This window comes from Musa acuminata, chromosome BXJ3-2, assembly GCF_036884655.1.
Source record: "Musa acuminata AAA Group cultivar baxijiao chromosome BXJ3-2, Cavendish_Baxijiao_AAA, whole genome shotgun sequence".
In the NCBI taxonomy this organism is placed as follows: domain Eukaryota; kingdom Viridiplantae; phylum Streptophyta; class Magnoliopsida; order Zingiberales; family Musaceae; genus Musa; species Musa acuminata.
The window spans coordinates 23,603,048-23,621,450 of NC_088350.1; the positions used below are offsets into that span (position 1 = coordinate 23,603,048).

An 18,403-nucleotide genomic window follows, 5' to 3' on the forward strand; every position below is an offset into this window, starting at 1 on the left:
TCAGTAACTTTCTGCGAGACATGAAAGGTTTGGAGGGGTTACGTTGGGCCCCACAGGTTAGGATTTTATGAAAGACGCGTAGAATGAGTGAACTTACGTGGTATTGATTTTGGGGGATGCGTCTTTAAACTCCGTGAACGGACCCAACGGAACGGTGAACAGAAAACGGAAGCCATGGCGGCGGCTTAAGAGAGAGAGAGAGGGAGAGGAGGAGGAAGAGGAAGAGGAAGTGGCGGCGCATGTGTACATGTGACCGACAGCGGTCGGAGAAGGCCTACGGCGCCATCGTTCACATCAACCGCTTCTTCAAGGACGGCATCTGCCACAGCGCCATCCAGGTCGCGCGTTCTTTCCTTCCTCTTCTTTACCTACGTGTTCTTTCAGTTGATTTCGATCGACGAGTGCAAAATTTTTAGAATGCGAAACATATTGCATTAGGAAAATTTTCCATTGATTTCTCCGAGGAGGGTTTTGATCCAGTGGGTATTGTTTCATCAGGAGGGATGAAGGGAAGAGAGGTCTATTTTCTTATTTTTATTGATTCTTGAGTCGGTTCGGCGGGTGGGCATTGGTTGGAGAGGTAGTCCTTTGTGATTAGACACCGTTTACATGGATCATGGTGATTTGGAAGTAGAATGCGAGATAAATTTATGTGTTTTAATGATGATTTCCGAGGGACGAAGTTGCTAAATTTTACCATGGAAATTTCACGATAAGAAATTATTTTCATCTTCTATTATCTTGATTGGTAGAGTGGTTATTGTTTTGACTGCAAGGAGGAACAGAAACAGATGGCAAGCTTATGGTAGACATGCCCAGAAAGTTCGCTAATAAGTTGTTCCTATTGGAGTATATTATGGAAAGCCATGCCAATATCAAGAAAGTAATTTTGTTTTGGAATACTTTTGTCGTCGATCATTTCATATCCAACTTGTAATGATAATGAAGAGGAGTCGCTGGGACTTCTTAAGGTGTCATTTACTTAAGGGTTAAGGGTCGCGAAGGAAGTTTATCCGGTGCATCCGACTGTAGTTGAGCTGAAGGCACAAAGGATTCCTAGAGGGATGCCCAAAAAAAGAACAAGATTGATGATGTTATTAAGATAGAAGAAGAAAGAAACCCTGCCATTAATAAGGATCACCATACTGGTGCTTGCCAACCATGACAACCAGAATTTATAACTTATGACAACCAGAAAGATTGATGATGTTGGCCTGGTACAATCACAACTTATGACAACCAGAGGTTGGTTAGATAAAGGTGCAAGACTCCACAATTGGACCTCAACGGATTTGTACCCAACCTATGAATAAATTATGTTATTTGAAATCCGATTAACTTAATCAGAATTTATATCAATATTGTGATTTGATAATGCGACCAATAAAAGCATTGAATGTGGATCAACCTCAATCCAATTTATTTATGCTTATATGTCATTAGGCAACTATGCGTTCTATCTTAAACAATTTTTAAATAATATACCTACAATTAGACATTGTTGGGAGTTGGAACTTGATGCAATGATGGAAATCTAGATGCGAATTAATTATAATGGGAAATTAATGGGTTTTATCTTATTAGGACATTGTCACTTTTAGCTAATCAATCTATTGTTGAATTTGGTCAGCAATGTTTAGGTATTGGATCATATTTGAATTGTTTTGATCCCATCCATTTATAGCTCAAATTGGTACGCTGTGTGATTCATGGGTAAAAGGAAGACCATGCATTCACCTACTAGTTATTTGAGTTTTTTTAATTAAGGACCAATATGATGGATCTTGTTATCAAGATGCATCAATCTGTGTCAACAGATGTTGCAACCACACTAGATTTTCCTCGATGTTTCTGTTTTCTTGTTTATCATCTGTTGACTGTATAACATCTGCTGGCTGAATGTTGTCATCATTTGATTGCTTACACCATGATGGAGCACTTGGTAATCTTTTTAGTGGTGTAAAATTTCTGAACTAGAAAACAATTGTTTGTGTGCCTTTTCTGTTGTTAAATATCCTCTTATTTTTGGGGTTCCAGCTGCAACAAGTGAAAAATAAGATTATAAATGCTAGCAGAATATCTTATAATGTTTTCTTAGGTATGGATCAGGTAATGTTGCTGCTCGTACACAGCGAACATGGTATAGAAATCTCTCCAAAAACACAGGCATGAGGCCATCCACCAGCAATTCAAGCCTCCCTGAGAATTCTGAGGATGAATAACCCAAAGATGAACACATCAGCAGCAGCAACAGCAGAGAAAATTTTCATCCGTGCAACTCAACCTCAAGGAAAAGTGAATTAATTTTATTGTAACATTTCAGAATAATTATGTGGCATTACTTTCCACCTCTGATCATTTACACTAATGGCTCCAGTGAAAAATGGTTCTTCAACAAGGTCATTTACTGAGAAATGTGGTATGGCACTAAGTAGCATGGATGTAATTAGTGCGTTTGAATAGCTGCTTTTGGACTTCACCTGTCCTCTCCTTGGTATAAGCCAACCCCACATGTGATCTTGGACCACTGAAAGTATTGCTAAGGACATCACCATAATTACTAACTGCCAGATTGAAGTTATGATGAGGGTTTTAGGTCATTGATGGTTTCAGAAGCCTAGACTTTCTATTCTATCATCATGCTTATATAGATCATTTAACAGGATCCTGCTAAAATGTGAGCTAGGTTGGTCTATCAAGGAGTAACAGTTCTTTGGTACTGGTTTTCTGGTGGGGAGACATGTCATTAAAAACTCTCATAATGCTGAAAAAGATGCATACCATTTACTTTCTGCTGATGTTCTCGATTTTGTCTATCATAAGAGGTTATGCTTCACCTGGTTGGTAGAGGAGGTACATTATAGATTGTTTACGAACATATAATGACTTTCTGGTTTCTTCGATTGCGTTGCCAATTGTGAGGTTGTGTTTTCATCAGGTAAGTATGGAGGAAAAACTTTTTTTCTTGTTCCTTTTTTGGAGAAGGTTGTTTCCATGGAAGTTTTATGTGATGTTGGTTATCTTTTTTTAGATTGGATAAGAAATCCATGTCTTCGAGGAACGGCAACAATTGAATACTAACTTGAATGCTTTTTTTTTTGGTCGTCTGTAGTGAAGTCAATTCAACCTCCACTGCTAGCTTGCTAGTGCTTCACAGTTCAGAGGCACTCCAAGATTTAGTTCATGGCACAAAAATTCAGAGAACAAACAGAATGCAGCCCCAAGCACAAGATCTGATCACGGGTTTCATGTAAAACTCTTTATCATTGATCATTTACATCACCAACATGACAAAAAGCAAATGCCAAAAGAAAGGTGTCTACCTAGAAGAGTTACACACAGAACCCATCATTTGTGATGTGGAAGTTGAGGTAAGGCCCTGAGAAGCATCGAGGTGATGGAGTGCAGTGCAGTGGCTGCTATTCTACTCTTTATTTGTCCTCGCCGTGGTATAAGTCGCCTTCCTCCTGACCTCCTATTCACTGAAGCAGTGGCAAGAAAAGCAGTAAATATCTTGCTCATGGTGAGAAATGCTGGCAAGCAGCGCTGCAGGCTTTCAGACTTTGGTGGTTTTTGGGACTCTCTGTATGCTGTCATCTTCAGTTTCAAGCTATATATAGGGATCATACAGTACAACCAGGATCTTTTAAAATATCTGCAAGGCTGGATACTGGTGGTGAGACATGCCAGCAAAATTTCTCCTATTTCTAATTCAATTTGGCTCTGATTCCATACAGAAGGATAACTCTGATCTGTTGTGGCTTCTTCCATTAGTTCAAATATGACAGATGACATTCATGTGTTCATAATTCAGAAAGGTTGGGTCTGCTTGTATTCTGTTGGCAACTCCTGGTTTTATTCATGGATCAGTCGAAGCTGGACTTCGAAAGTGATTAGGTTTGCCTCTGTCTGCAACTACTGCCACTAACAGGAGGCTATGGATACCCATGGAACAAGGTTTTCTAGAGCAGAACATATGATATTTTATTCTTGCAATGAGGCTTCCAGTTTCTGTAGCTCCTTGAGATCATAAAGAAGTAGATTTCTGTCTCCCTACCTTAAATTAATAATTAATTATAAAGCCTTGACTTCTGCAAGCCTATGGCTTTAAAGAAATATGAACAAGATGGAGAGGCTGTAATGGATGGAACTCTCTTCTGAGGATCTTCCAACATGTCACATGCAAATGAACTCGAACTCTGCTGAGAAACAAAGAAGTAAAGAATGATTGATATTATGCTTCAAAACAACAGGCAGTTGAAAGTTTCAAGCCCAATGGTGCATGCACAGAGGTCTATCCACTCTCATTTCTTAATCTGTTTTTTTGTGTGCATGAAGTGTATTAGTAGATTTAATTATCTATTGGAACTTATTCCCATGATGTTATATGCCCATGATGTATTAGTAGATTTAGTTATATGCCCACTCTTTTGTCTTACACATAAGAAGAAGTCACTGGTAGGTAACATGACAAACATAAACCAAATGCAGTATCATTTCTTAAGTGTTTGCAAGCTAACAGCCAGCACTAGATGCTTATCTGGGACTACTATAGTCAGTGCTGGGTGACATGACAAACATCTTTGTCTCGTGAATCAACATTAGCAATGGAATGGATTGATTTGAAGAAAATAAAGCCATGCTAAGAGTAGTACATTTGGGTACCTTCATGGCTGCTTCCTGTAAACATGAACCAAATCCACCATAATTGAAGACCATCTTGTTTGAGATCTCTAAACACAACAAATCAGATCATAATATAGAATATTTACACACAAGCGTTAAGAATAAGCAAATCTCACATGAGTGAATCCGAACAACCAATTTGTTAGCCTCTCATCAATCAAATTATGGAGTGTTTTGTCGAAGTTGACCCCAAACTGGAGACAAACCATTGTGTGATGCCTCCCAAACACACACAAACTTGCGCTTCTATGCTTTTATTCATCAGAGCCTTTTCTGATTACCTCAAATCTCTTCCTATTTTTATGAAAGCCTACATTATGATTGGAATGAGAAGCGACCATGAAGCATCTCGCTTCGGAACTGGTGATGCATATATAACCACAACCAGGACTACTCCTCAGAGCAACTGGATCAACTCTCTACAATGGCGAATGTGGGCAATGACTCGAATGCAGAGTCTCTTCTTGGAGAGGGAAGGTCACCCAATTGCCACAAGCATCAGTTAAACAAGTGGGGCTTGATGGGATCATCAATCATACAACGGATGTTCAGCATTGTCCCCAGCATCCCTTCATCAGCAAGGAAGAAGAAGAAAAAGTCTTTCTGCAGACTCATCTCATGCTGATGTTTCCAGTTGGTTTATTGGATAATTGGTGATCAAATTCCTCATTGGAGGATCAACTTGAATTCTTATTCGTGTTGAGAGGTCCTTCTTGTAGCTCACCTGTTTTGTGTCGTCTTTTGTGGTCAGTTTGCTATCTCAGCTGTGTTCTACAGAACCAGATCAGTTCAGTTCCATATAACAATTCCAAGAAAAATAATCGGCATTTGATCTAGTAAATTCAGATATGGTTGCAGATTCTTTGCATCTGCTCTGGCATAGCAACTTTAGTATGTTGATTGGGTGAATCAACTCCATTTCTGGCTACTTGTGATTTGTTTAAACTACGACAAACATCATATGAATCACACAGTGTGTGCGCTTTTGCCTGTGTATAATCTTAGCAGCAAAACCACAGAAGCTTCCATTTCACCACATCTCAACTGTGTGGTGGTCAAAGCATGTCGACACAATAATGAAGATATCACTTGGGTACTAAAAACATAGATGCTGTCAATCTATTTTAGGATTGTCCACTGTACATGAAGCACATGCTACTAGTGTTGCATTGATTGGAGAGAGGTTTATAAGGAGGATAATAATGAATGATGTCGAAGAGATCATAGTTGCATAATGACCGAAATTTTGGTTGGCCAAGTGCTTGACTGTCTACTAGAGTTTGTTCCTGTGGCTCTGCGATACATTCGATTGGCTGAAACCACTCTGTTCAAGCTTGTACTCAGCTTATCAACTTTTAGGTCTATTATGCATCCACACAGATTGAAGTTCCTGCAGAATGTTGAATTAATCATCCTTATATTATTCCATCAAGAATCTAAATGGTAACTGTTAGGCTTTTGATGTTGATGATATTTCAGAAGGACCAAACAGAAGCTACCACCATATATGACCAAGGAAAAGACATCAGATACATGGAACTGCTAGTGACAGCTTTGAGCCTGATGAGGCTTTTCTTTTGTGGTCATTTAGCTACTATATATGCATCTCTAATTCCAAATACGTATGTCCAAAATTGTCAAGTATACATGCCTGGATATATGTATGGCATTGCAATATATATCCACAATCTTTATTTATTGGTGGCATGAAGTGCCAACATTGACGAAGCCACCACAAATGGAGGGTGCATGCACAGATTTATCTTACTTGCCAAAAACAATGAGAAAACAGGTATACAACTCATCTACTGGTTGATGTTCTTCTTTGCATATATTTCCACCATTCCAAGGAACCTTCTATCTTGCCAAGTCATGCAGCAACTGAGCTCCCATCAGGTTCCTGTAACGAAGGTTCTCTGCCTCCCCATCCAAAATGGAGAATTGAGCCTGTTGGTCGCCATCAATGGTCTCTCTGGAGAAGAGAAGTGAGGGCTGAGAGTTCGGCAGCAGAGAGAAGCTCATGCCTCCCCCATTGTGCTGCTGGAGACCCAACGTTAAGGACACACCAGCCCTCGAGTTATCACTGCTGCGGCCGTTGTAGGAGAAGTCCAAGTCGCCAACCACACCAAAATCCTGGTGGTGAGTGCTGCTGATCAGATCGTTCCTTTGATGGCCGTGGTGGCCGCTGTTGATGATGGAGGAGAGCGATTCGGAGTCGACGAGTAGCTGCGCCGGCAAGGGTTTCTGGTCGAAGCTGAGGTTGGAGTTGGGGTTGTCACTGTCTTCAGGTCCATTCGCTGCTTGGTTAGACTGGTTATCCAGCTCCTTCGTCTCTTCCAGGTACATCTCCTCAACCATTGGCTTCCACAGCCTCACCCTTGCATTTATGAACCAATTGGAGACCTGTGGGTCAAACAATTGGAATTGGAGTGGTTCCAAATCACAAATGATCAAACAATATAACACAGCTATATGCACTTCTTCATGCAGAACACAGAATTCAACAAGGGTTACCTGGCTTCTTGACAATCCAGTTTGCCTGGCTAAGATGTGCTTATCAACATCATTTGGATACCTGATGCAGAAAGAAAGTTAAGAGTGATCTGATGCAAGGTTTTTTGTGCTTAGATGGTCAGCTAACTTCTCTGTCACAAGCTAATTATTTATAGTTTATTACTGTCCTAACAAGGGTTGTGGGAGATGCAAGAGAAGGCATGTCTACCTAATTGGTACAACAACAGCTACCACACATACATGCAAACACAATCTGATAAATATGTATCAGAATCAATGTTAGGTTCTAAGGTTTTCTTTTCATACAACCTGTATATTGTTGCACAAGTGATAGGTTTCAAGTTCACGTGTGAAGCTCACGTTCGAGTTCGGTTTCTCGTGACTAAATTTGTATTGATACGTTGCAGCAATGGGGAGAGGAGAAGAGAAGAGCTTACGGGTGGAGGAAATGCTCGAAGAGCCAAGCGCGCAGAATGGAGACGGCGCGTTCGGGAAGGCCTCGCTGAGGCCGCCATGGGGGCTGCTCCATCATCCCCTGATGAAACGCCTTCTGCTGCCGTATGCACTTGTCGAGCAGCTTGAGCCTCGGCGTCTCGCCCCGCGTCGTCCCCGCGGCGGTCGGATCCTTCTCCCCCATTGCTTTCTTGGCTGCGTGAATCTGACCTACTATCCCATCCCTCAAACACCTAAAGTGCCTCGACATGGCCCTATGTGCCAACGCCGAATACACTCTCGCTGCTTCTTTCCCAGCCACAGCCTCGAACGACGCTGTTACAGTCCTCATCTGCTCGCAGTATTTTCTGTATCTCTTGTCTACCTGAATTGAAAGCATGCAGAACTCAATCACACAGTACGTGATGGTTCATCCTGGTTCATGACACTGCACTGACATGTAATTATTCTCTTACGTAAAAATAAGGATAAATATAGCTGTAAGTGGTTTAATAGTAACAGTATAGCAACTACAGTAGGGATAGTACTTCAGAGAAATGTGGGATCCAATTAGTGAGTGGGATGCAAGAAGTGGTAGGTCAGGTGTCCATGTAGAGAAAGGATTAGAGTCTCCCAAAAGCAATTGGTGGAGCACAAACTGCAAGTCTGCCCCTAATTCCTGTGCAGAAGCATTCCAAGCAGATTGTTCTACAGTCCCACATATGAATCTCAGAGATCTCAAAGTTTCCAACAAATTAAGTGGAAGATTAACTACATCCATGATAACTCAAATATCAAGATCATGAATTTTCAGGAAAGAGGTAAGGCAGGGAAGATTGGAAGAAAGAATTGACCTCCGCTATCATGGACGATAGCTTAGCTTTTATCTTTTGGAGCTCCAGAAGGTCCATGGAATGGAAGGATTGATTCCATGACGAAGAGAGAGAAGCCTTTTCTTCATCCTCGAGGCTTGTCTTGTTAGGCCTCCTCTTGGAACTGATCTCCCCTCTGAGACTGCAGAACTCACTCAGCAGCTCCTGAGCTGGTCTCAGGAACTTCGAGTTCCTTAACTGAAGCGGCTGCTGTGGATGGAAACCCACCCGGCCATCCTGCACGAAGAGCTGCTGCTGTTGTTGAAGGTATGCTGATCCTATCTGCAACCTATCTCCGGGAACGCACTGTTGCGGAGGTTGAGGTACGGCCACTGCATCTGAGTGCCTGGCGTTGAGGAAGGGAACGGAGACCCTTCCTTCCCACGGGAACAGAGACCCCAAAGAGGGGTCGTCCACCGGCCACGGGCTCGCCGAGGGTCGATGCTTGTTTGATGCTTCAGGAAAGTCTCGGGGAAGGAAGCCTCCGGCGAGGCGAGAGCTTTGCTGCTTGGAAGGGACCCCGAGCGTCTCCATCCCGGCTTGGACGCCCAAGAGCTCGTGGTGGTGATCGAAGCCCTGCATCGTGGCGTCGACACCGGTGGAGAATTCACCGTAGTGGGACTGATGGGCCATCACACAGAAGCTCTGGGATGACGACTCCCTCGAGAGCATATGCAGCAGCTACTCCTGCGGAAACCAGAAAAGAAACAGTTCAATGAACCCTCACATCAGATATGAAGACTGAGCATGAGTGGCTTATCCTTCGCATGGGTTCGGAAGCATCTAAAAGTTAAGGGATGAAGAAGATGATGAAAGGAAAAGAGAGATGGAAAAAGGTAGGCTAGTAGTTGGCCAATTGGTGGGGAAGATCTTTGGTCCTTTTAACTATTGAGATAAACACCAACTTTTCCTTGCTTTTGTTAATGGCCTCAACACTCCCAATAGAATTCTGCTGTCTCCGTGGCCACAAACCCTACCTCTCCAAAGAAGTTCTTCTCTTCGACTGTCTTCTTTACTGCCATATCTTCTCTCAGCTCCTTCCCATGGCCTTCAGCCGGAGAAAACACAGAAATCTAGAGAGAAAGGAGTGACGAACATGAACAGCAGCAACGAAGATAGGATTGAAGGAAGTGGAAGAGAGGGGACGAGGATGTGGTCCTCTCTACCCAACTAATCCCCATTAAAAGGAGTACTGAAGGAGACTAGAGCTCATGGGACCGCAGGCTCATCTCAGGCCACTCTCAACCCCCACCCCCCTTCCTTCTCCTCCACTTGTATTATTCTCATGTTTCTACCCTATGGCCATATTATTCTACCCCCTGTGCTCTTGTTTTTGTCATCTTTTTTTGTAGCTTAGTTCCAAGTGGTCTTGCTATTAAGTCACAGATCCCAAATTGGAACTTCTAATCTCTGATAGTAACATGTCAACAAGTCTCCCTATGCTTTTGATTTTCTCATCATTTTTACTTGGAAATTAGATACTAGATTATTTTTTTCACCTTAGGATCTTCCATCCAATTGGCATCATCATCACATCACTTCTCTTTGAACAGCCATGGCGAGAGAGAGAGAGAGAGAGAGAGAGAGAGAGCTCTGATTTGGTAACTCCTCTTACGTCCCTTTGCATGTGTAGCTTTTAAGTAAGGGTGAAAAGAAGCACATGTGATTTGTCACAATCCATGCGTGCTGCGTATTGCACACGTCTCTTCGTTTTCGTGGGATGACCCCACACATACCTCCCCGTTGCTGAGCTCGTCAAATGGTTTCGAGTGCATGGGTTCCATCTACACCAGTTTTTTTTCCTTTTAATATCCGAAATAATGTGCTTACTTTGTCAATTATCCAATATTATAATACCCACACACACAATAAAACTTTGATTGTATCATTTATCTTTTGTCTTAATTGATAGCATGATGTCTGAGTAATTCACCATATTAAAAGTGTTCGACCTTTAATCGGATCACAAACTTTAGTTCCTATTGATTATTTCCTTTCTTCTATTCATATTTAATTGAGAGGAAGAGAATACTTTCAAAATAAATACAAATTTAAAGCTCAATAGATAAATAGTATATTAGATAGTTGATACTAGATTAACATAGTTCGATATTTTTTGGAAAAAAATTAAATTCTTTATTATATAAGATTAATTATAAAAGTCTTGAGTTATCTTTACTCAAATATATTCTCTCGTAAAGAATTTATATATTTATTTTTATCACATTTATAAATTGTATTTTTCACAAGGTATTTTTCTTTTTTATTTTCTTCCTATCAAGACGTAAAGATATATATGATATTTACATAATGATCAAATCTTAATTTTTATAATTTTTTTCATGTTAATTTATTATCGTATTAGGATTTTTTATCCTCTTAGACGATGATTTTAGAAATTTTAAAACTATTATCCATCTCTAAATATTTTATTTTATTTTTTACTTCGACTACTGTTAGTGCGAGATACACAGTGATAGATGTAGATGATTAGAGCAAGACGATGTGTATTCAGACATTAAAATTATATTGTATTGTGCATGAGTTGTGTTTATAGTGTTTATAGTGCTGTTCATTGAACATAATTCCTCTCTCTCTCTCTCTCTCTCTCTCTCTCTCTCTCTCTCTCTCTCTCTCTCTCTATGTCTCCATGTCTCCCAAGGAAAAAGATGACAAGGGTGTGTTGGTCCTATCAACGTAATTAAGAAAGAGGAACATGGGTTGCTGTAGTAATTAGCGACAGCGTGAATGTTACAAAGCCTTTTGAGAAGACTTGTGTTCATATCAACTAATGTATCTTTCAAGGGGTCAAGCACTCACATGATCCATCGCCAACGCCACCTCCTCAAATCTTATCTCTTTTACAACGTACAATGTTGAACGTTTGCAGTCCCCTTCCTGAGATGTGATTCACAACTATGGAAGGAGAACTTAATATCAAAATATAAAATCTTAAAAGGCAATATAAATAAAACAAATTAAGAGTATAGGATTTGCATTTAGATTCTTCACTATGTCAGAATAATGAACTACAAAAAACTATGACTTTCTTTAGTTAAATCCTCGCATGTAAATCTTACTTCTTTAGATTTGTTAAAGAGAAGATTAGATTAGGATGATCACTCATAATTTTTTCTCTACACATCTTCATCAAGTATTCGATATGATCAATACTCAACCCAATCAAAACTTGATAAGTGGAGCCCAATTAATTATACCTCTCATATCAACATGAGGCTGAGGAGAGGATGTTCGTCGGAGTATTGATTACTCAGAATATTTCTCTCACAAATAGTAGCTTTTTAAGTATGGTTTGGAGCCCTACTCTTGCTTTCTTTTGGACAAAAGTATACTTACTGTTGGATGTATTAGTGATTATAATTACTATCAGTTCTGATAAGGCATACTTATCATAAAAAATTCCTATATCATAATTTTCTTTTATATTATATCATATTGGTGATGGTTTGGATGTACATTATTCATAGATCAAATAATGTAGCAAATATTTCTCACATTATAATTAGTGGTCTTCTTATGTTCATCTGACCAATGGAAAATAAACACGTCATCACTTTTTTTTTATGTCTTTACATATTTAGTACCACCATAACTGGTCTTTATTACATCAAAATTCTAAAAAGCAATACCTTTCTTACTCGTTAATGACTTACCCGATATCGTACCTGAACTGACAGGGGGGGGTTTCGGAAGGGGGCCACCTGGGACATGTTGGCTCGCGACGTTTGATGACGCAAGAGGGTTTACTTGTTTGCTTTTCGGGAAATTACGTCAGCAATTACCCGAGTTCCACCCGAGTCGTGGGTCCCGCGTGGTAGCAGGCGACAAGTAATCCCCGGTATTAAGGCGGTCCTGCCCGAGTCCGACGCACCGGTTTCCGTCTGTCGCACTCGACCTCAACCGGAGAACGCGCCATCGCCAATGGCCGCGGACGGTAACTACCCAGCCCTCGTTCGATCCGTCCGAAACCCTAATTTGATCTTTTCCCCGCTTCAAATATCTGTTTTCGTATTCCTTCGTCTCTCTAAATCTCTCCCTCGAATTCGACACCGGAGACAGAAACCGGCTGATGATGAAAGAGAAGACCTCCTCATCCAAGGCGAGTTCAATCGGTTGATATTATGGGACCCTAATCGTTGTTCTCTTTCTTCCTGATTCTTGATTTTGCTTGTCAATCGGGCTCTTCATATGTTGGAAGAGGAAGACTTCCATGACTATGGCAGTGATTTCCACGAGGATTCCCAATGGTACTCGATTTGTGCTAACTAACCGATTTCTTTCGGTAGATTTACCGATTATATTCCTGGTGATGATTGTAGAGTTCTTGTTTGGGTAAGGCGAGAGGGAGATTAAGAAGATGGATTTTACCCAAATGGAGCTGAAGTCGGATCACGTGAACAGGCCGCTTTGGGCCTGTGCCGATGACCGTATCTTTTTGCAAACCTTCTTCCCTCTCTACAAGCAAGCCTACGATTACCTCGTTGTCGTCACAGAGCCTGTCTGCAGGCATTGTGGTTTCGTTTTAAACCCCATTATTCCTTTTCTTTCTTTTGCTTTCAAAGTTATTTGTGCGTCTTCGATAATGTGATCTTTGTGTGCAGGCATGAATATAATTTGACGCCGCACACACTGTGTGCTGCGGTTTCAGTTGGTCTGAAAATTGAGACCATCATCAGTGTTCCGAGCAAGCTGTTAGAAAACGAAGTTGCCACCTGGGGTAATTGGCTCTTCGTCCATCAGTCGACCGCCAACTATGGCAAAGTTAAGCTCGTTCTGAAAAAGACTTGGAATTTCGTTGAGCCACCATTTCCAGAGGTAATTTTTTTCAGCCTTTGAAGTTCTGTTACATTCTTTGCCTCCTTTTAGTATGGCTCACTGTTTTTTCTTGTCATTGGTGATGGGAACTGTAAATTTTTGAATGCAGGTATTGAAGCAATTGCTTAAGGTGATGTCATATCAAAGGCACGGATTAACTCTGAGGTATTTAATATTCCTTTTCCGTCTTTTAGGTTTGAAAAGAAGCCTACACATGAATTTGGTCAATTATGTCAATGCCTAGGTTGTTCCTTATTTCTTTAGAAAGCACACCTGCATGTTGCTCTGATGCCAGTTAAAAATAACCATATTCAAATATGATTTTATTGATTCATTTTTTCTGTTAGGCATGAACAAAACCAATTACTTGCAATGATATCATCAGATGCAAGAAGTGTACACTTTGTCAATCTTGCCAGATTCCTAAGGCATTTTATAAGTTTTTTTTCTTTTTTTTCTGAGTGCTTGTTTGATGCATTTCTTTACATTGTTCCCATTTGCAGTACCTTTAAACTTGACTTTTTGTTATATAATTTAATCATTAGTTAAAATTTATTGCTTCCATTATGTTGCGATGAAAATTTCTTTTGTTCCTACTAGGACGATTCTCATGATGCTGATACATTCACAATTAGCAAATCTGTGTATGAAATACGAGGTGGTCATGAGGACTTACTGAATGGGGCTATGTTAGCTGCTGCAGCTGAAGAGAAAGAAACTCATTTGAAATAGAACCTTCCCAGCTGCAATAGAAAATCTCATGCCACAATATCTGAATTCGCAGGTAGAAAATGTCAAGCAACATTGCTTGCTTAATAGACTAACTATCCTATCCTCCAGCGGTATGATTTTTGCAATGATACAGCTAGTCATTTATGTGTTTAAAACTTGATTGAGCTTTTTAAGTATTAAAATTGACTTCCAGTGAGTCATTTTTCTGTCCAAAAATTGATTGAGCAATTTTAAACTATTCTATGCTCGAGTAGTATGATTTTCAAAATGATACAGTGAGTCATTGTCTGTTTAGAACTTGATTGAGCTTTTTAAGTATGAAATTGACTTCCAGCGAGTCATATTTCTGTTTAAAAGTTGATTGAGAATTTTAGTTATTAAATTGAAGTTCTGAAATGTTACAGTCAAAATTTTCATTTTCATTTTCTGGTTAGACCTTGATTAAGAGAGTTGTGCAAACACTCTTGTAGTGTCATAATAGCTTGGTTTAGAAGTTCTTGGCATGGAATTTAGTTTTCTTCTTCTTTACTGCCCGGCTTCTCTAAATATGGTATTCCTTTACAAAAGTCTAGCAGACCATCATGACATACCTATGTGTTTGCCTAGGTGATGCAGCAAAGTTCAGTAATTTATTCAAATACTAAAAAATGGTCTAAAGGCATACATGAAAACTCTTTTTTCCAGAAATGCATGACATCCACGTCGGGTCTTGCAGTTTTGGCTTCTAGCAGTAGTTTGTTGCATAGTTGATAAAAGCAGGGTCAAATAATTATGATGCTGCATTAGGAACAGATGCTATTGGTTACATCTTCATTTCTTGCTTTAGTTAATTATAAGAACAAGAAGTAAGATAAGAATTTACATCTACAAGATATCAATACTGTTAACTTGAGCGTATTTCACAGAGGAATATATTGTACTGTTAGTTTCTCTTCTTCTGTAAGTCTCACATTTGAGCATAATTAATTTCCATAAATCAATTTGCTTCATTGTCTACGGATATCTCATTATTTGCTAGAAGTGCAAATTTCTCGACTCTGGTTATAGGATTAGGTATTCTAGTAGCTTCATTGAGGGAGATCATTGTGCTGTGGAAATAATTTCTTCTATGTCAGGCTCTCCTTTTCCTTGTTTTATATAGGTAATATTATGGTTCTCATGCCACATAACTAATGGAGCAAAATTTTCTTGTTCCATGTAGACCCTGATTTGAATATAGAATTGAAACCTCAAGCATGGGCATGCTGCCATATCTGATTGATACACTGGATAATATATGTTCATCATAGTCAAATTCTATGTTTTATGGATTAGAATGTTGAGCAGTTAGAAATGATATATACAAGATGTTTACTGTTACTGAGATAGGATGCTGAGATGGATGTGTTGCTACTATAAGAAGATTGGTTTGCAAATAATTCCACACAAACAATAGAAAGCTTTGAGCGAGTATGGTCAAGATGAGGGAAAACTACTTAAATGGGTATAAACATGTATAAGGAGAGCTATAGATTTACTGGCCGAATGAGATGAGTTAATTAGGATTAGTATCTCTTGTTGGATCAGTAATATTTGCCTCAATTAAGCTCAAAAAGTCCATGTATTTGAGCACAACTGGTTTGGACAATGGGGCTTCTTATTGTTGTACTTGAAGGTTGTCCTACTTGGCTTTTTCAGTTCACAAGATGGTTTCTGTAGTTGGGCATAGTAAAAATGGATTTCTTTCCATTAAACATTTTTTAGACCCTGTCTGTGTAGAATGATTTTATGCATAATCCTAGACTAGCCATGATCTTGAAAGTTCTCGTGCATTGACTAAGGAGGTTGACTTTTATATTATGGACACATCATTATTGCAAATTATGGTTGTTAAGAACTTTTCTTTATATGCAAATGTTATATCATTTTTTGCAGCTAGACCTAATCTTAAGAGTAAAAAGAAAAAAGGGTTGTATTAGGTGGCTAATAGCTGGTGTAAATTTGTCACATCAGAGAAACTCTACCTTTAACAAATACATGTTACGGTACGTTATCCCATAGAAGTAAAATCATCACTGTTCAAATTCTTAAAAAGAATTATTTGGTTTTTGTTGGGTTAGGACGTCATCTGGAAATGAGCCTTGCCACAATATGCAGTGCTTGACTAATGGTTCCATTATGATTTTGGACCGCATCAGGCAATGAAGTCAAGAGCAAGCTAACATTGGCAACTTGGAATAGGAATTCTTGCATGCAAGGAACTAGAATTAGGAGACATGCTGTTTTCAAGAGGAAAACATAATTTGCTTACAAAAACTTTGTGGGCAGAAAAATGATTAAGAGAACCAGAACTACCATAAAGTTGGACTTGGTAAACAGGAAAGGAAAATATAAGTGGAGAAAATGTTCTGCAGGTTTACAGGAGATGTAGAAGAGTAATTCTTATTAAAATTTGTTTAAGGAGAAATGGTACCTAATAGTGTTTCAGCGTGTTGTCAATTAGAGATGGATTTTTAAATTTGCACATTTTTGGAAATTTAGACGACTTAAATTAAGGGCCCAAAAACAGTGAGAAATATTAAGTGCATGGAAGTTATAAAAATATATATAAAAAAAAGGATGTGATATATGATTCGGGATTGGGTGGAAACACAGAGTTACATGCAAAGGCTAATGTTATACATGAATAACCTAGAGTTCCCTACATTGATTAAAAGATTAAAGTTGAGAAATATTAAAAGATCAAACAAGAATTGGTTGGAGACATTAAGAAATAATAATTACATTTCTCTCAACAAAGCTCAACAGTAGGTGGTCCATGTGGTCGGCTTTAAACAGCTGGGAGCAATGATTTAGTGTAGTCGACATAATTATCAAGTCATTGGAGATATTTATGATAATATCATAACAATTTTCTTCTCTAAGAATGATAAGTATTCTAGTGGTTCGAAGTATATTAAGATAAAATATTTAATGATTAGAAAAAGAATCCAGAAATAATAAGTGTCAATTGAGAACCTAAACACTACTTTTATAAGTGTTTAAAGAATATATTTTTAGAAAGAAGCTTTTGAGCAGCTCATAAAGAGGATGATGATGTATATTTAAGTGGATATTATTATTAATATTATTTATTTATTTAATTAAAATTATTTATTTTTGATATCTTATTTATATTTATATATATGAATATTATATTTGAATATGATAACAAGATTATTTTGATAAGATACATTACATGAGTCATTGTGATTTATATTAAAAAATTAATAGTGTTGTGATATATAGAAGAGATTTTGACATTAATGATAGATATACAATCGTTGTAACTCGTATTGATAGTGAAACTTAATATAGTATTATTATGTTTATTAGACTAATTAATTTATTTTATAAAATTCATGCATACATGTAAAATGATTTTTAAAACTTTTGATTTTTAATTTATTAAGATTGTTTTCAAATAAAATTTTATCTTATTTATTTTGATTTTAAATTTTTTTTATATTATACTAATTAAGAAACTTAATGGGAGAACATTAGATTATGTTATCTTATTTAATTAGGTAAGATATATTATAGATATGATTGAATTCTAATTACACTAATAGAAATGAAGTTTAACCATGATAGGATTATCTTAAAAGAGATGATCTTGATGAGAGGGATTCTCATAATTATATATTGTAGATTATTTTTCTTTTGTCTATAACTATATTATAAATCTTCTTTTATCACATTTTAGATCCTATTCCATCATCGCTTATAATAATCCTGTGAAAGAATAGGAAGACAGAAGAAGATAGTCAAGTTCTCCTTCTACAACCTTTGGATTGGATGACAATGTCTTTATAGATCAGATAGAGATCAATAGGTATGTACATTTTAATTTACAATTATTTGATCTCACCTCTTGCTTTTGACATTAAAATTTTTTTATATAATAAAAATATGATTATAATTTTTTTATGTTTGCAGGGATCTAACGTTTCCATCAACGAGAACAGTGCACATGACTTTTGAATTGCGTTGCCGTATGTACATAGGATTCTTGATATAGATTTTTCGAAGCACTACTCTTGTGTGTTGCGTTGCCGTGCTTCTGCTGTGTTTTGTATAATTTCGTACGTTGAGCGCAACATAAACCAACGGTTCGCCCCCTCGACCCCACAGCTATGATGATTCTATCATCTAGGTTGTTATTTTACCGTATGTCCCTATAGCAACGGTGTTGCAATATACGAATCACGGATTACTCTCTTGCCAAACGTGCTATTTCCTTGTTTTTTTTTTTAATGTGAAAGAAACAAAATCATGCATCTAATGAGAAGCACATTAATCGATCTCCACGT

At 38.4% G+C, this 18,403-nt stretch overlaps 2 protein-coding genes and 1 long non-coding RNA gene across 9 annotated transcripts; 2 read left to right on the forward strand and 1 right to left on the reverse strand.

The window, feature by feature from the left end:
- Window positions 1-117: 117 nt before the first annotated feature.
- LOC135631308 (uncharacterized) lies at window positions 118-5,542 on the forward strand. 3 transcript variants are annotated; one of them, XR_010494344.1, is made up of 4 exons: window positions 118-338; window positions 2,110-2,938; window positions 3,113-4,292; window positions 4,996-5,542. It is a non-coding gene; the product is annotated as an uncharacterized LOC135631308 (long non-coding RNA). The 3 variants fall into 3 exon arrangements; XR_010494343.1 differs by lacking the exon at window positions 4,996-5,542 and having other exon boundaries at window positions 3,113-4,407; XR_010494345.1 differs by lacking the exon at window positions 4,996-5,542 and having other exon boundaries at window positions 2,110-2,295; window positions 3,113-4,407.
- Window positions 5,543-6,278: 736 nt separating this feature from the next.
- LOC135631307 (homeobox protein BEL1 homolog) lies at window positions 6,279-9,751 on the reverse strand. Its single transcript, XM_065138866.1, has 5 exons — window positions 9,482-9,751; window positions 8,487-9,191; window positions 7,638-8,017; window positions 7,201-7,261; window positions 6,279-7,089 (listed from the first exon to the last, which is right to left on the reverse strand). Exons 2-5 carry the CDS (start codon window positions 9,174-9,176, stop codon window positions 6,544-6,546), a joined length of 1,677 nt encoding a protein of 558 aa, XP_064994938.1. The 5' UTR covers window positions 9,177-9,191; window positions 9,482-9,751; the 3' UTR covers window positions 6,279-6,543.
- A 2,644-nt stretch (window positions 9,752-12,395) lies between these two features.
- LOC103971841 (general transcription and DNA repair factor IIH helicase subunit XPB1) lies at window positions 12,396-18,312 on the forward strand. 5 transcript variants are annotated; one of them, XR_010494379.1, is made up of 7 exons: window positions 12,402-12,772; window positions 12,863-13,031; window positions 13,127-13,340; window positions 13,450-13,505; window positions 13,941-14,124; window positions 17,840-17,925; window positions 18,030-18,312. XR_010494379.1 is itself a non-coding variant. In XM_018822216.2 (6 exons), exons 2-6 carry the CDS (start codon window positions 12,736-12,738, stop codon window positions 14,017-14,019), a joined length of 555 nt encoding a protein of 184 aa, XP_018677761.2. In that variant the 5' UTR covers window positions 12,396-12,459; window positions 12,585-12,735; the 3' UTR covers window positions 14,020-14,340. The 5 variants fall into 5 exon arrangements, 3 of the variants coding, with proteins under 3 accessions (XP_018677761.2, XP_018677763.2, XP_018677760.2); XM_018822216.2 differs by lacking the exons at window positions 17,840-17,925; window positions 18,030-18,312 and having other exon boundaries at window positions 12,396-12,459; window positions 12,585-12,772; window positions 13,941-14,340; XR_001976749.2 differs by lacking the exons at window positions 17,840-17,925; window positions 18,030-18,312 and having other exon boundaries at window positions 12,845-13,039; window positions 13,941-14,340.
- The last annotated feature ends 91 nt before the right edge of the window (window positions 18,313-18,403 follow it).

What these genes read in the sequence shown, in the direction of transcription:
- LOC135631307 (XM_065138866.1), bottom strand. Translation starts at nt 9,176, where the DNA reads ATGCTCTCGAGGGAGTCGTCATCCCAGAGCTTCTGTGTGATGGCCCAT. An exon ending in TATCGTCCATGATAGCGGAG is followed by an intron (nt 8,018 to 8,486) that starts GTCAATTCTTTC and finishes CTTTCAATTCAG; the next exon opens with GTAGACAAGAGATACAGAAA. An exon ending in TTCGAGCATTTCCTCCACCC is followed by an intron (nt 7,262 to 7,637) that starts GTAAGCTCTTCT and finishes TTTCTGCATCAG; the next exon opens with GTATCCAAATGATGTTGATA.
- LOC103971841 (XM_018822216.2), top strand. Translation starts at nt 12,736, where the DNA reads ATGACTATGGCAGTGATTTCCACGAGGATTCCCAATG. An exon ending in TTCCACGAGGATTCCCAATG is followed by an intron (nt 12,773 to 12,862) that starts GTACTCGATTTG and finishes TGTTTGGGTAAG; the next exon opens with GCGAGAGGGAGATTAAGAAG. An exon ending in GTCACAGAGCCTGTCTGCAG is followed by an intron (nt 13,032 to 13,126) that starts GCATTGTGGTTT and finishes CTTTGTGTGCAG; the next exon opens with GCATGAATATAATTTGACGC.